Raw genomic sequence first — 15,711 nt, 5'->3', positions numbered from 1 at the left:
TAGAGGCATCTGCCATCCTCAGTGCTAGCTCTGACAGCAATCAGGATCTCCAACTGTGTAAAGGCTCCCATCCACCGTGGGGCCACTGGCTCGAGAGGCGTGAACCACTCCTCTGTGAGAGCCTCCTGTATATCATCCCTCATAATCAACCCCCCTCTGAAGTGACTCAGCCTCTCCACCTGGATCTCCTCTGGTAGACTGCAGAAAGCCTGCCAGTCTCCAAAACTACGAGCTGGGCCTGCCGCTAAAGGTCCCTAGGCTAGACGAGGCCGAGAACCCAGCATATGACCCTGCTCCGTGCGAACCGCTGGGCTCCAGATGAGCGGCTGCCTGGCCCGCTCCTCAACACAAGAAGGAGGCCGCTGAGAGCGCCCCGGTCTCAGCAGCTCCCAAGCTCTCAGGATACTCAAGGCAAATCTGTCCTCCCATCCTCTACTAAGGCCTGTCCTCCTCATCTCTATGAAGATCCAGCGAATCTCTGGTGCCCAAGTACCCCCTGCAGGGGGCGCCCGAGCCTGCAGTCGCTGCAAGAGGAGCTCTTTCCACGGCTCAGCGCCTGGAAGCAACCCCCGAACAATAAGCTTCCCCAATAAGGCTCTGCTCTGATCGACTGGATCTATAATGCCCAAACCGCCCTGAGCCAGCGGAAGTGTAATAACTGCCCATGCAACCTTTGCCCGAGCTGGCTGACCGTCCCGCCCAGACCACAGAAAGTTCCTGATCAGCCTCCGTACCTGGCTGATGCAAGGGCTCGAGAAAATCCAGCAAGACGTAATGTACCACATGGTCGCTAACAGCACCTGATTTGCCACCACCACCCTCCCAGCCAAGGATAGTCGAGCTGTACTCCAATACAATAGCTTCTTCCGAATGCTCAGAAGAAGTGGGGCAATCTGCTGCTCAGGTGACAAATCGAGGCCAATCTGGCATCCCAAATACCGCACTGCTGTGCCTGGAGGAATCCATCTAAAACCGGGGTCCGGGCTCCATGCCGGAGTGGGAGCACTACTGATCGAAAAGGCCACTGTCTTGCGCCAATTGATCAATGCTCCCGAAGCTGCACTAAAAACCTGGAGCGACTGCTCAGCCCGAATAAGATTGGCCTCTTGGCCATGCAAAAATAAGCCCGTGTCGTCTGCAAACTCAGCATCAAGCAAATCTTCCCCCCGGACTGGGAGCTGAAGTCCTCTCAAACCAACCTCCTCTGCCGTCAAATACATACTCATAGCCTCCGCAAAGAAGAGAAAAAGGAAAGGGGCGAGAGGACACCCCTGACGGACTGATCTGGTCAGCTCAAAACTCGGCCCCCGTCCTCCTGCAATCAGCACCTGGCTGCGAGCTGTGGAATACAGAGCTGCCACCCCTCTGATCCATCCTGGCTCAAAGCCCAGACGAAGCATAGTGCCCTCTAAGAATCCCCAATCAACTCTATCGTATGCCTTCTCAAAATCGAGAAGCATCACGACCAAGTCCTCGCCAAGAAATCTAGCTCGGGCCGTCGCCTCCTAGAAAGTAAAGATGTTGTCAAGGATACTGCGCTCCTTGACAAATCCTTTCTGAGTAGCATGAATCAACTCCCCCAGGAAGGGCTGGATCCTCAAACTCAAGGCCTTTGCTAAGACCTTGTAGACAGCATTGAGGATCGTAATAGGCCTCCAATGCCGAATGTCATCTGATACTCCCTCCCCCTTGGGGATAAGATAGATCAAGCCCTCTGAAAAGCTCTGCGGCATCACCCCAGTGTCCAAAACATGCTGAAAGCCCCTGCGGAGGCCTGGTCCCAAGAGGTCCCAATAGCGCATAAAAAAGGCCGGCGTCAGTCCGTCCTCCCCTGGGCAACTATGTCGCGGCAGGACCCTCAAGGCCTCGGCAAGCTCAATCTCTGACAAAGGCGCACCTAGAACTGTACGCATATGGTCTGTGACCCTCCTCTGCACATGGGCCCACACAGTCTGTCTGCAAACATCTCGATCCTCAGTGGCTGGCTCCGCTGAAAGCAGGTCACTATAAAATGCAGTGGCAATGGCTCTGATCTCCCCGAGCTCAGTAGCAACCGATCCATCCGGTCTACTAAGCTGGCGGACTCCTGCTCGCGCATGACGGGGTCCAGTGATCTCAAAAAACTCCCCAGTCACTCTATCACCAAGCTGCGTCCACTGAGAGGCCTGACGACGATAGTAAAACTCATGTCTCTGCTCCTCTACCTCTCTAACCTCCTGACGTGCCTGGCTCAGCTGGGACGCCACCCACTCACATGCAGGCTGCTGCTCCTGAAGGCGCTGTAGCGAAGCAAGGCTGCGTCTCAGCCGTTGCTCCCGCTCGCGAATCTTTCCTAGTCGTGTCAAAGCTGCAGCGTGTAGAAAAGAGCTAAGATCAATGAGTCCCTGGGCACACTGGCCCGCTGCATCATGGTCAGAGCACTGACTATCATGCCAGATCCTCTCAATGTCCTCAGCAAGACTGGGATCTGCAAGTACCCTCTCTGGGATCCTCAACTGCAAGCTGGGCTCCCGTGTCCCCTCCTCCAATGTCAATATAACTGGCGCATGATCTGAAAATGAGGTGCCAGCGAGAATGCCGACGGAGCCCCCTCGCTCCCCTAACCAGTCGCCCACATAAAAGCAATCAATCCGTGATAGATTAGTCCCTCCCTGCCGGCGATCCGACCGAGAGAAACTAAGACTGTCCTAAGACCGGGAGAAAGCCCCATGCTGCCATGCATCAGTGATCCTCAGTGACATGCAAAACCGGTCCCAAGCTGCAAGCTCCGTGCCGTGCACTGTAACATGACTGCCTCCCACCCTATCTGCCGGGTCCTCAAGCATGTTGAAGTCTCCCCCAACACACCAATGTGCGGCCTCTGGCAATGCATCTGTAACCTGAGTCCAGAACTCTGCTCTGGCACTAGCATGATTGGGCGCATAGATGTTAAGCACACCCAATAGCTCATCATGCATCCTCAGAATGACATACTGTGCTCTACCAGGCACAATGATCCCTCGATCCACAATGGCCTGCCGCCATACATCTGCAATAACCATGCATACTCCTCCCTGTCCACCCAAAGGACCAAACCCTGCAGACCAAAAAGTGTCCCATCTACCAGGCATCACCGAACCATATCTCCGGATCCTGCTCTCACCCAAGTGGTGCTCCTGCATCATCAAAATGTCAATGCTGCCACCAACCAGGCATCTCTGAAGCTCCTGCCTCAAGCAACCTCGATAGCGTATAAAGTGTGCTCCGCCAAGGCCCTGTACATTCCATGAGATGATCCTCATGGATGCCCTGCTGAGGTGGATGCTGTCTCAGCCGTACGGCGGGCCTTCGCAAGCGGCTTGGATGGAGAGTAGTCCCCATCCGAACGGCTGCGAATCTGCCCACCCGGTGTACTGCAAGAATCCCGGATCAGGCGCCAGTGGCTGTGGCCCACGGCGACTGCCTCCTGCTCTGACAGAGAAACCTCGTGTATACTCACATATCCAGGGTCACGTGCCAAGTCTGCCACTATGCGCACGACCAAATGCCGAATCCCTGAGGTGTCCACACTCCCGGGATCCAAGAAAAAATGAGCCAACTCCCAAAGTCGGCCTATCACATCTGTCACCTCCAGATCGCTCATGTGGTGAGAAAACTCAACTGCCTGAGTCTTCAAAGTGCTGAGAGCGAGCTCTAGAGTCCACTCCCGGTCACAAGGTCCACATAGAGGGAACGAGAAGGCCACCGCTGAGTCTAGTGCCTCCTCCCCGCGGGCCGGAGGTATCACTACATGAACTCGAATGGGTGCTGGCTCATGGGGGCCCTCTGCTCCAAAAAGCCGTGTGAAGGTATAATCAAAGGCCTCCGAGCGCTGTCTAATGCCAAGGCGACTCAGCCGACTGCGGATAGATGAAATCCGTGAGGCCCTAATCGGCATAGGTCTCCTCTGTGATGCTCGAGCGAGGTCAGTGCTCAGCGCTCTCCGGACTGCAGGTGAGCGCTAGGGAACTGCCAGGGCCTCCCGGGAAGGTGAGGCGGGCGGAGGGGGAGGAGGGGGAGGCGAGGGAGGTGGAGAGGGAGCCGCTGCCGAAACCGGAGCGGGGGCGGGAGGAGGCGATGGTGGAAGCGAGGTGGTGGGAGGGGACGGGGGTGGGGGGGGGTGAAGGAGGGGGAGCTGGCATCTCCTGGTCCTCGGTCGCTGCAGGGGTCTCCTCCTGAAGGGGAGCAAAGCTGTTCCTCACGGGAACCCAGTGAGGCTGAGACTGCGGCTGCTGCTGCAACGGTCTCTGGGCGTGCTGCTGTGGCTGTCTCCCTCGGCGGCGCCCCTGTCCAGGCTACCACTCCGAGGTCTCTGTGGCCTGAGCAGGTGTCCCGGAGGCAGCCTGCCGAGCCGAATCTGTGGGCGGGCCATCAGTAGCCTGCTGCTGTGGTGAGGGTCGAGGTCTCCTGCGAGGGCAGGCCTTGGCCAGATGACCGACCTGCCTGCAAATGAAGCACTGGTTCGGGAGCCCCGAGAACTCCACTCTCTGATCTATCCACCCCCCCCCCTATCCTAGGTAACTGAATGACCTTAGGAAGGGAGGAGATGTCAGACACCAACACTCTGACCGAAGGTAGCCCAGCTGCTCTGGCCACCACTGAAGCTGCTGAGGGGCCCGTCTCTAGTACCGAGCCCACCAATGCTCCGAGCCTGGAGAGGAGCGGAAGATACTCCCGGCGGAGACCAGGGAAACAAACTGTAACATGGAAGAGGCGCTCTCCCTGCTCCGCCGCTGCTGGGTCAAATCCATGCTGCCAAGGTCTGAAAAAAGCCCGAGCACCCCTGATGTCAAGGGGACTCATGGCAAGGACCTTGGCAACGCTCTGGGCGGCCTCGAACTCGATCTGATAATGTCCCCGGCCCAGAAGCTGTACATCCAGGATCTTGCCCACATTTGCAAGAAGGCGGGCCTGAAGAAGATCCCTGATCTCCCCTCTGCTGGGGCGAGTGCCGACTATACGGCAGATGGTGGAATGAGCCTGGAGGCGTTCCACCTCTGCGGTGAGGCTCGCTTCCTCTTCCGGCGAAAGAGAAAGCCTGATGGGGGTGACCTCAGGGGCGGGCGAGGGGGCTGCTGATGAGTCCCTCTGAGGCGGGGCGGGAGGAGCCTCCATCAGAGTCTGAAGCTGCGGCGAAGGCGGGAACCTGCTGGAAACGAGTTGCACACAGAGAGGCGGAATACGGAGCGAAAAATGAAATCAAAACCCCCAGGGGGCGGAAGCAAAGGAGGAAGGGGGGGGGGGGGGGGAGAGGCGAAAGAGATAAAACCTAAAAAAAAGGGGGGGGGGGGGCGGGGGGGGGAGGGCAGGGGGCTGCGCGCAAGAGGGATGGGCGGAAAAAAAAAAAAACAACTGGCGGAGGGGGGGGGAATAAGCCGCTGCAGAGAGGAGGATGGCGCGAAGACAAGGGGGGGGAGGCGTAAGGGAGAGGAGGGCGGCGAGCAAAGTTATGGGCAGCAGCGAAGGCAGGCGGAATGGGGGGGCGCAGCAGCGGCTGAAGACGGGGGGGCTAAACGACAGGCGGCGGGGGTCAAAGAAGGCGGGGGACAATGCTGGCGGCGGGCAATGCAGGGAAGGTGGAGAAGGAGGAAGCGAGGAGGAAACGAGGGGGCGAACAGGCCGGGAAGGTGAAGGGCGCAGTGCAACAGCGCGAGCAGGGAGAGGTGGGCGGGAGCTTCAGCGAGCGCGTATCGAGGTCAAGTATTATTCATGTATGAGTCATGACAAGTTAGAGTCTAGACTTGTCACTTACCTGCTTGGGACTACCCATACTAAGAATGCCCTGCATCATGCGCAAGTTAGTGCGGCAGTAGACCAACCGCTCCAACTGTCGTGTGCTCAGTCGATTGCGTATCCTCGTGTGTATGAGAGAATAGGAACTCCAGTTCCTCTCACATGCACCCGTAGAACAATCCTGGGCTAGGACCCTTAAGGCTATGGATTGGAGATGCTCCAGTCCATACCCAAAATTGTCCCACCAAAAAAGGGGCTTCACAAGTGACTCCCTCCTCCAGCAAGTGGGAGACGAAAAGGAGGTTTGACCTCTCTGATCAACATAGCAGCCCAACTCCTCTAGAAAGGCATTGTGCTCATCAACTGGCATAGCTCGAAGCATATATGCATCCCGATCTTGTCGAAGCTCCCAATCGGTGCAAACTATTGGAGACTTGTAGGCTGGATGTACCAATGCTGCAAACCTGTGGATTGGTTTGTGCATCCACCTCCATCTCTTCTGTGCAATCTCCATGATTTGTGCTCGCTCGTCAAATGTAATGTCTGTGCAAGCCTCCAACTCCACAAGGGCAGCTCTAAAGAAGTGGACAAGAAGGCCCATGGTGGACCCCTCGCAATCTGTCATCCGCAAGAGCCTATAGAATGGAGTCATAGCAATGACAATTGCTCGGACTCTAGTCCAAAATCTCTCCTCTAGGCAAAAGCGTTGCATGGCTTTGGCCTCTTCAGTGACGTGCTCATCCCATTCGTTCCACATGGTGGAAACAGCTGTCTAGCGAAGGGCGGGCCTCACATCGTATAGACGCTCCAAAACCAGCCACATGTAGGCAAAGCGGGTGGCCGATGGCTTCTTCAAGTCAAGCCTGCTATGCTCACGAAACATAGCAAGCACCTTCACCTTTAGCATGAAGAAGTTGACAATAGATGTAGCTTGTTGCACAATCCTCTTCACCCACCCGAGCTTCGCCACATCCTCCATGAGTAAGTCAATGCAATGACTCGCACATAAAGTCCACACAATGGTGGGGAATTCCGCCTCAAGCAAGCGGCCCATGCGTCGACAATTTGATGCATTGTCGGTGATGACTTGCACCACGTTTTGAGCCCCAACCTACATGGTAGATAAATCATATGAGTTGAGGGCTTTGCACAAATGACAAAATCAGCCACACTTAAGTAAAATAATGCTTACCTCTATGATCGCTTGCCTAATATGGCGGTAGATGAAACTCCCGGTAGTCTTTCTCCCCCTTCTCCCGGTGTCAACCGCACGCAAGAAGTATGTGCCAAGCGGGCAAGACACAAGGATGTTGATAATGCCACGCTTCCTTTGATCACTCCATCCATCTGTGAGAATAGAACATCCATACTTCGTCCATGCGGCTCGAATCGGATCAAGGGCTCGATCAATTCTCTCCTTCTCTTCATCAATCTTCCTCGTGCGCATAGCCATGTAAGAGACCCCCGTCCACTCCTCGCATGGGCCCACATTCGCAATCGCCGTCACCATCTTCTTCCGTTGCTCCTTTTGGAGTACATTGAAGGCAAGATTGCATTCAATAATGGTGCGAGCAATCTCTATCTCCGCAAGGCGTTGCCGCTCCTTAAGGAATGCAACCGAACCTCTCACACTACCCGCCGTGACTTGGTGGAGAGAGGGTTGCACCCCTTCACGCTCCACCACCCTTTGCCTTTTGCCCGGTGCGGAGGCGGACCGTGCATCCGTGGAAGTGGCAGTGGAGGATACACCAATGAAAGAGCCGGTGGCCGCTTCATCATGTGCCGATGGTGGTGCTGATGGTGGTGCCGGTGCGTGTGTTGATGATGCTCCTCTACTTGAATTTGAGCCGCCGCTCATCTTCCACAAAATGTCATCGGCAATGCTTTGCGGAATCTCCTTGCACGGGGCAACTTGTCCCCCAATCTTTGAAAGGTGCTGGAGAAGCCTTGTTGCACCACTGGTGTATGACTTGCCGCAATATCGGCATGTCCAATGATGGGAGTTGGACTTCTTGGTGTCCTCCACATTGAGGCAATGCAAATCAAAAGCCTCATGCTTCTCCCGAGGCATGATGGATAAGAGAAGGGCTAAAGCGTGGAGTAGAGGAGAGAGCGTAGAGAAGATGAAGTATGGGAAGAGCTTGGAGGAAGAGAACTTGGAGTAGAGGCTCAAGTGGGATGGAAGGAGCTTGGAAGGAGCTTGGAGGAGGGTGGAGGAGGGTGGAGGAGAGGTTTGGAGTAGAGGCTTGGTCCTTGAGGCTTGGAGAAGATGGAGGGTGGTGGAGGAGAGGCTTGGAGTAGATGGAGGAGAGGCTTGGTCCTTGAGGCTTTTATAGAAGGACTCAGGAGAGATGAAAGGAAAACAGCCAAAAAAACGGGCAGAAAACGGCTACTTCCAACGGGCAGAAACAGGGAAAACTCGTACCTGATCGTACGGATACGTACGGTACCAATCGTACGTACGGCCTGATCCGTACGACGTACGGAACTAAGCATGAGTAGCATACAGTTGGCTAGTAACCCAGTATACCATGCTAGAATGAAGCACATTGAGGTGCACTATCACTTTGTAAGGGAGAAGGTTCTAGCAGGTGATGTAGATCTGGTATATGTCAGCATAGAGGATCAGGTGGCTGGCATCTTCAAGAAGGCATTGGGCATAGAGAAGCTCCACAGGTTTAGGAGCTTACTTGAGTAAAGTGTGTGGAGTTGAGCTCAAGGGAGAGTGTTGAGATATCGCGCTCAACTAGTGCTACGGCGGACTTTGATGACCCACGTGGGTGATAGCTTCTGCACTTATGTCACTGGCATGGTTGGTGAGATAATGGTCGATATGCCGCCAGTGGATGACAGGTTGCGTGACAGCCACTTTGGAGTATTAGAGTTATGGCATAGTTATAGCGCCAACTCATATAGTCGGGTTCACACTATAGACCGACCAATTTGTATGTTGTTTTAGTTATATGGTTGTAGAGAAGAGAAGAAGATAGAAGAAAATTCATCCATCCATCTCTGTTGTGTCTTGCTCTCTCTTGTGTGTATGTGTGTGTTTGCTTGCAAGGATCTCAAACTCTCTCTCCCCCACATTCTTCTTATTTTGTGTCCACCATTTGGTTGTGGGGCTGGTCGCACAAGGATAGGGGGAGATGCTGACTGCATGACTAAAGTTTTTCTTGGTGAAACATTTGTTGGGTAGCTCCAAAGTACAAGCAATGGTCGGCCAACTTATCTTTAAGAGGCCTATGAATTCTCTCCTTATTTGATCCTCCACCTCAATCATGCATGCATTGAAGGCTTCCTCTTTGTCAAGAGGTCCTTGGGACCTTGGGATCCTGAAGTCCCCAAGAATGGCAAGCCCACATTGCTCAAGGTATCTTTTGCTGGTAGTGCAATTGGTGCTTGAGCATGCATCTGTGCCTTGCACCAGAAAGGACCAATTTCCAATGGGATGACGGTTGAAGGTTGTTAACCCCTTCACAGACTAACATGGTTTCACTCGCCTGACTTACCGTAAGGTGCTTTGCCATCCTACCTGCGTGTAATGGAAGCCCAATTCTTGTATGACGGCATTGGGCTTTATGAAGCGGCCTTGATGCCAAGTAGGGAAGTTACAAACTTCATGTGGATATTTGCTTAAGACTAAACTAGTGCCAGTGGACTATTTTTAAGTTTTGTCCGACGTAGTGTGAAAGCTAGTCATTTGTATATAAGTTGTTTTTGACATTAAGCAATACACATTTATTCCCTTGTAATAGAATACTTGTGAGCCCTTCCTCTTCTCTACTCTTGCTTGCTTCTGGTCTATTGGATTCTTGCATGGTAGATGGTTTGCTTTCTTGAATAGGTTTGATTGTAGGCTTCTCCCTCTCCTTAGCTTCTTCTCCATCCACGTATGTGAGAGAATGACCGCGAAGGCCATTCTCTTCCTGCCTCCATCTAGGCAAAGAGAGCTCTTTCTTCATCTCCATAGCCATGGAGCATTGAGCATTCCGGTCCCATAGCCTTGGAGCATTGAGCATTCCGGTGTGACAGTGGAGTGAGCACGCGATGGACGGGGTAGCACACACCACACACACACACACACACACACACACACAATATTAAAAGGAAGCCCTCAAGGTGAGGGAAAACTTCTGAGGATGATACATGTTAAAAACAATGAAAAAACAACGCCAACTGGCCATCATTGATCTGATGCAGATGGATGCTGTCAAACAAAGATTGATGCAAGGATTGATGAAAGTAGTTTCTAGTGATAGCATGCAATTCTTACAGAATGAAAAGCCAATTGATTTCTTGCATCCATATTGTCCACAAAGCCCAATATCTAGTTTAGATTAGCAAGGGCCATGCATGGTCCAATCTAGAAGGCCACCTGCCAAAAAGCCAAAAAAATCTAGAGGAATATCTTAGGAATTTGAGTTTAAGAGAATGTGAAATTTATCGAAGGAAACTTTTGGTCTTTGGACAAGACCAAAGAAGATGCATCACTGTTTCCTTTATGCAACTACAAGAAGGGCATTTTGCAGCAGCTATGTGTCGTTTTTCAGCAATTCTCCAACTGGGAGAACTACCAACAAGCCTTGGCATAAAAATAATCTAGATTTGAGTGGCAATTTACTATGTCAGATTTACTTCAGGTTTTGTTTCCACTATCGAGGTGTCTTAGTGAGGAGCCAAATCTTATTAACTCGATCAAGAAACCAAGGTGCAAGAATAATCAACCTGAAGATCAAAGTAGCGGAAACCTGAGAGAGAGAGAAACTAGGATAAGGTTTGGGATATGCACCATGGAAAATCCAATCCTCCGTTTTTTCACCATCCGGAACAACCATAAGAGGAGTAAAAGGCTGCAATTGTTCCTGTAACATGCACTACCAAGGTTTGTAGTGCATACCTAGCTGCCAACGACTTTGAGCTCGAGGAAAGGACAACATTTCCTTCAGCATCAACATCATCTTGGCAAACCCGAATGCCTTTTGTAGAAAGAAAGCTTGCTCGTCGTGGGGAACGGAGAACCAAAGGAGCAAGGAATGTACGGCTCCAAAAGACACTTTCTTGTCTCAAGGTATTGCCAGTCTCACGAGTTCTACCTGACCACTGAATATATTGTAGAACAAGCTTCGTGTGCAAGGAGAGGAGAGACATAAGGTCATCTAGAAATTTTATCCTCCACATTGTCAAATAAAAGTTCCTAGTGAGTTAGCTGCCATTTGCCAAATGCATCTATGTTCACATTAAAGTAGAGAGCTACAATCATAAGCATCTAGGGTTGTTCCTGCATGAGAAAAGTCGGAAGCAGAGTGGCTTTGCGTGCCAGAACATGATAATGGATATTCAAAATATTAAGCCCTCCATGCATTTTTTGGTGAGCATATGAACTCATACTTAAGGAGACGCAAGGCCTTCTTATAATGAGAGTTTTGCTAAAAGATCTCAATGTTTTTTTGTCATAAAACACGAGATTTGTTTTTTGGACCATGCCAAAAGAAGGAGAAAAAACTGAATGTAAGCCATCAAGCTCGATTGAACTATTCTCAATCTGACATGAAGTGGCCAAGTAGGCAGCTACTACTTAGTTTAGAAACAGTGGGAAAACACTTCTAGTTGCTGAAAGGAAAGGTCTCTGAGTTCATGAGAATCTTGGAGGGGATTGTAAAAGGGCTTTCCGGAAGTAAGCAAAGAGCTGAAATGAATCTCCAGTGAAGAGCAGTTGATTCTGAGCATGGTAGATAGTCCACAATGCCCAGAATCTAGTCAAGTCAAGGAAGTCTGTGTAAGTTGGTAGTGGAGGAGAAAGACAACCAAAAAGCCAAAACATTCGCCCAAAATGCCTCTTAGAAAAACGAGCTTGGAGGTGTCCGGACAAGTCATCAAGAAAACCTCAAGAGTGCAAGCAATACAAAAGAAGGTGAGGCACTCTCTCTCTAGAATGGGAGCACCGCCTACAAGAAGGAGTTGCAATATGCCTCCATGCCCCACTGGGAATACCCCAACCACACATCTCCATAGAAACAGTCGTTGCTTGAGGAGCAACGTGCTCTTCCAAGTTCTTTTCAATGCAGCTTTCCACCAAGCAAGATATTTCGACATATGTCAGAGCCGATTTGCTTGGTCCTCAATCCATGGGGGCGGTAAGAGCAACCTGTAAGCCTTGGCTGCAAACAATAAAAAGGCATAGGAGTATATCCTCGGAGTCTTCCTGCCTCCTCAAGCATTGGGATTGGTTGAAAAGGTTGCATCGTTTTCGAAATGACTCTCCAGATTGGCCTGTGATGCATCCCCAAATTACATTGTCTGACGGCTTGTGAAAAAGTAAAAGCATAACCATTTTCATCCACAATGTAACATATGTGACGAATCCCCAATGTAGACAGATTGTAGGCCTTTCTTTGGATGAGACAAAGTAAGTGGTTGATCAAATACCCTACTCCAATGGATACTCTACAACAACATTGAGCTACCCCGATTCGGAGGCCTATCGGACTATTGTAGATGGCATAGGATAGCTTGTTAATCTTGAATAAGAGCAGTCGCATATGGACAGCCCGGAATATTGCCAGTGAAACGCCCAAGGACTATATCATCATAATTGATAATCCAATGCCTGTGTGCATCTGTACGCAGGTTAGTGCACATAGCTCCCAACATACGTGCCCATGGCTTCACCTGTTCTATAAATCAGTTAAAAGAGTGGCCTTTCTTGCCAATTTATGATAATGAATATTAAGGACATTGAGCCCACCATGCATTTTGGGCGAACATACGAGCTCTTGCCTCAACAAACGTAGCGCTTTTCTATCCGCTTTGGTTTTCCATTGCTTTAGACATGAAATTGTCAATTTGTCTATGCAACCAAGGTAGTAGGGGAAGATAAAACTGCACATATGCCATTATTGGCATCTCACACACGCACACGCACACACACCCACACACCCCCTCCCAGTGATTAGGTTAAAATATAGTTTTGGTTAAAATAGTATTCTTTTGTCAAAAAACATGCTGTGAAGCATGCATAAGGAGCTGTCATGCGTTCACAGAGTTTACAAAAAAGGCCAGCGCTTCTTTCCACCTTAGCAGGTTACTTCTCTTCTTACTCAAGAGCGACCTGCAGCGTAGAAAACCAGTACCAATTGTTGGCGGCCAGTGTTCTCCTCTGCAGACAGAGGCTCTCAGAAGACTTGCTTGAGTTGTAAGTTGAGTAGTTTTCATTGTGTTCTTTTCATTTCTCAGCCTCAGTCCTAGTTTTGTCAGGCTTGTACATAGAGCTCGTGCTCTCAAAGTATTACACTAAAACAGTGGTTTAGGTATCTGTCATGCCTGTGGATTTTTTTCTGAGTCTTCCATTGTTCTAAATCTTTGTGAATTCACTTGCCATTAAACAGATAGGCCTTACATTGGTAGCTTAAGAAGGTTGGCCCGTTTACTAAATGGCCGTGAAGTGTGCTTTCTTGGAGGAAAACCCCAAAGGGGAGGTATATGTTGGAGTAGTGGCCAGTTTCGGCTAGGTTACAAAAGGAAGGTATGCGGGATGATAATGGTGCTCCATACGTGAAATCTGTAGAGTAAGAACCCCATGAGAGTCTTACAAGCTGATAGTGGATTGATGATCTCACCATCAGGAAGTTTTTTTCACATAGCCTGTGTGGTGCTTGTTTGCATCTAGACAGGGGTTTCTGTAATAAGACTCATCTTTCATATGGATGATCTTAACAAAACAGGTGTTAACACTAGGAGTAGATCTGGATTCTCAGGAGCTTAAGATAGTGGACTGATGCACAACTGTCACTTGGTGCAGATCAAAGACCTTACTTCCAGCCAATGACATTTCATGCTTTTATGAGGAGCTTGCAAGAGAGGTAAGCCTGTGGCTGATAAGTGCTGGGAGGGTTGGTTTAAGGTATTGTTAGTAGCGTTTGATTCAAAAATCGCACTAGCTTTGTAGATTAGCAGCATGGGTGCACTCTTTGTGTCTCTAACTAGTCCCGTTTAAGTGAAACAGGATTCTCTTTTGATAGTAGCCTTTGATTATAACGCACTATCTTTGTAGATTAGCAGCATAGGTGCACTCTTTGTGTCTCTAACTAGTCTCACTTGAGTGAAACAGGATTCTCTTGACTTATGGATGTCCTCACACAATGTGAAGTAAGTGGCAGTTGGAGCAATTTGCATGTTATCATCTGCATGCAGATTTATGCAATAAAAATTGCAAGATACAACTGTTCTGAACTGTCTTCTGGATGGTGATGTATTTCAGGGAATTCTCATTTTTACATTTGCCTGGAAGTTACAGGCGCTTAATCCAGGCGGCTAAAGATTTTCACTGGTATTTATCGATGGGTTGGAAAAACAATGTGTGCGGGTGTGTGCACGCATGTGTAAACAGGCACATATATTCATATGTACATATATGCATATGTATATGTACATGTACATGTATATGCGTATGTATGTATACATACATATAGATATTTTGTTTATGTATGGGTGGGTGGGGGGATGTGCACGCATTTTTGCTTACTCACATGGCGGGATATGGAGGCTTCAGCTTCTCTAATCGTTTTGCTCTCTTCATGTTTATGTGCATGTGCGCACGCATGGTCGGTGTGGATGTATGTGTGCAGATGTGGATCTTTGCACATTTTCTGCCCTTGATATTCCTGCATGCTGATGCAGGAAAATTCTGAAATATGATGATCACACCCGAGCTTTGGCTGAGACTGACTGGGACAGGATCAACAAGAGGTTTAAAAAGGAGGTGAATGCCGAGCAAAAAGAGGCACTTGCTGCAGCAGAGATGTCAAGTAGTTCTAAGGAAGAGGAGATGGTTTCCGATACTCCTGTTGTTCAAACTGCTGTACAGCTTGAATTTACGCTGCCATCTTCATGTTATGCAACAATGGCAATGAGGGAGCTTCTGAAGATCTCGTCATCGGTTCATCTCTCTCTCTCTCTCTCTCTCTCTCTCTCTCTCTCTTTGCTTCTCAAACATGTTACTGTCTATTTCAGAATAAATGGCTTAGCAATCCATATGAGCTTTTTAATTAAAAATTGACATTTTGTTGGTGTCCTCTGCAGGTAGCATTTCACAAGACTTTGACTGAAGAAGGTTCTTAGAGCCTTCCAAGAGTTGCAAGATTTTTACTGGAAGCCTTGCATCACTTTAAATATGCTTCTACAAGCTCACATGGCACTAAAGGATCTCAGGGCTTGTATACAATGTTTTTAAATAAACATGAGGGCTTGAACTTGTATGAGAAGAAATGCCCATGATGGCTTGCAAAGCAACCAAGAGTTTATAGACATTTAAATAACTTATAATTCATTTTCCAGGCAATGAAGAGAGTAAGCAAAACAGGAGTGCTTGATGTAAACCAGGAGGAAAAGAGGCTATCTCCTATTTAGCAAAATGTCAAACTTACCATAATTGTGCACCTAAATTAGTACTCGTGTGTGTGCAAGAGAACTTGCGCTTGCTCTGTTGTTCCTAGATTGTGTCAATGGGCCTGCTTTTCTCTATGGTTGCTAGACTTAATGCCAAACTTGCAGACACTGTTTTTGTAGAGGTTGACCTTGATTTCGAATAAGATTTTTTTATCTTTTAGGGTTTTCGACTATTAAGAACTCATTCTTTGATTCTGCTCTAGAACAAATATTGTCGTGTGTTTAAGCTAAGAAATTTCTACCCTTCTCTATAGTGAAACTCTATATATAAACTAGTAAGCTTTCATCTTTATGTGATTGAAAAACTCTACTCCTAATGGATGCGGGGCGGTTGAATTTAGACAATGCCATTTTGTATTTGAATCGAAGCAGTTTGCTCTGCCCCATGCAACATGAGCATCAACTGGCAAATGCCAGAGTGGAGATCACCGGTACAATGATTGTGCTTTCCGGTACACTTTGGCATATACTAAAATGGATACAAGATTGTATTTGCCCTTGAGCCTACTTGCATTG

At 49.3% G+C, this 15,711-nt stretch overlaps 1 protein-coding gene across 4 annotated transcripts in view; it reads left to right on the top strand.

Moving 5' to 3' along the window:
• The window catches only part of LOC147627375 (Pseudouridine synthase family protein), a 95,537-nt gene extending 80,177 nt beyond the window's left edge, over positions 1 to 15,360 (top strand). For 2 of the 4 annotated variants that reach the window (XM_086816024.1, XM_086816025.1), the window contains exons 16-20: positions 13,550 to 13,610; positions 13,859 to 13,896; positions 14,009 to 14,077; positions 14,428 to 14,686; positions 14,830 to 15,360. In XM_086816024.1, coding sequence (XP_086672150.1) covers positions 13,550 to 13,610; positions 13,859 to 13,896; positions 14,009 to 14,077; positions 14,428 to 14,686; positions 14,830 to 14,868 — 466 coding nt within the window. In that variant the 3' untranslated portion in view covers positions 14,869 to 15,360. Of the gene's footprint in view, positions 1 to 12,791; positions 13,274 to 13,549; positions 13,611 to 13,858; positions 13,897 to 14,008; positions 14,078 to 14,427; positions 14,687 to 14,829 lie in introns of those variants that run through there. The other 2 variants (XR_015268487.1, XR_015268488.1) reach the window with 2 other exon arrangements.
• The last annotated feature ends 351 nt before the right edge of the window (positions 15,361 to 15,711 follow it).

Source organism: Cibotium barometz, chromosome 21 (assembly GCF_041138505.1).
Source record: "Cibotium barometz isolate CiBa-2024 chromosome 21, ASM4113850v1, whole genome shotgun sequence".
Lineage (NCBI taxonomy): Eukaryota > Viridiplantae > Streptophyta > Polypodiopsida > Cyatheales > Cibotiaceae > Cibotium > Cibotium barometz.
The sequence above is the reverse complement of the archived record's forward strand: the minus strand, read 5'-3'. Positions and strand labels throughout refer to the sequence as shown.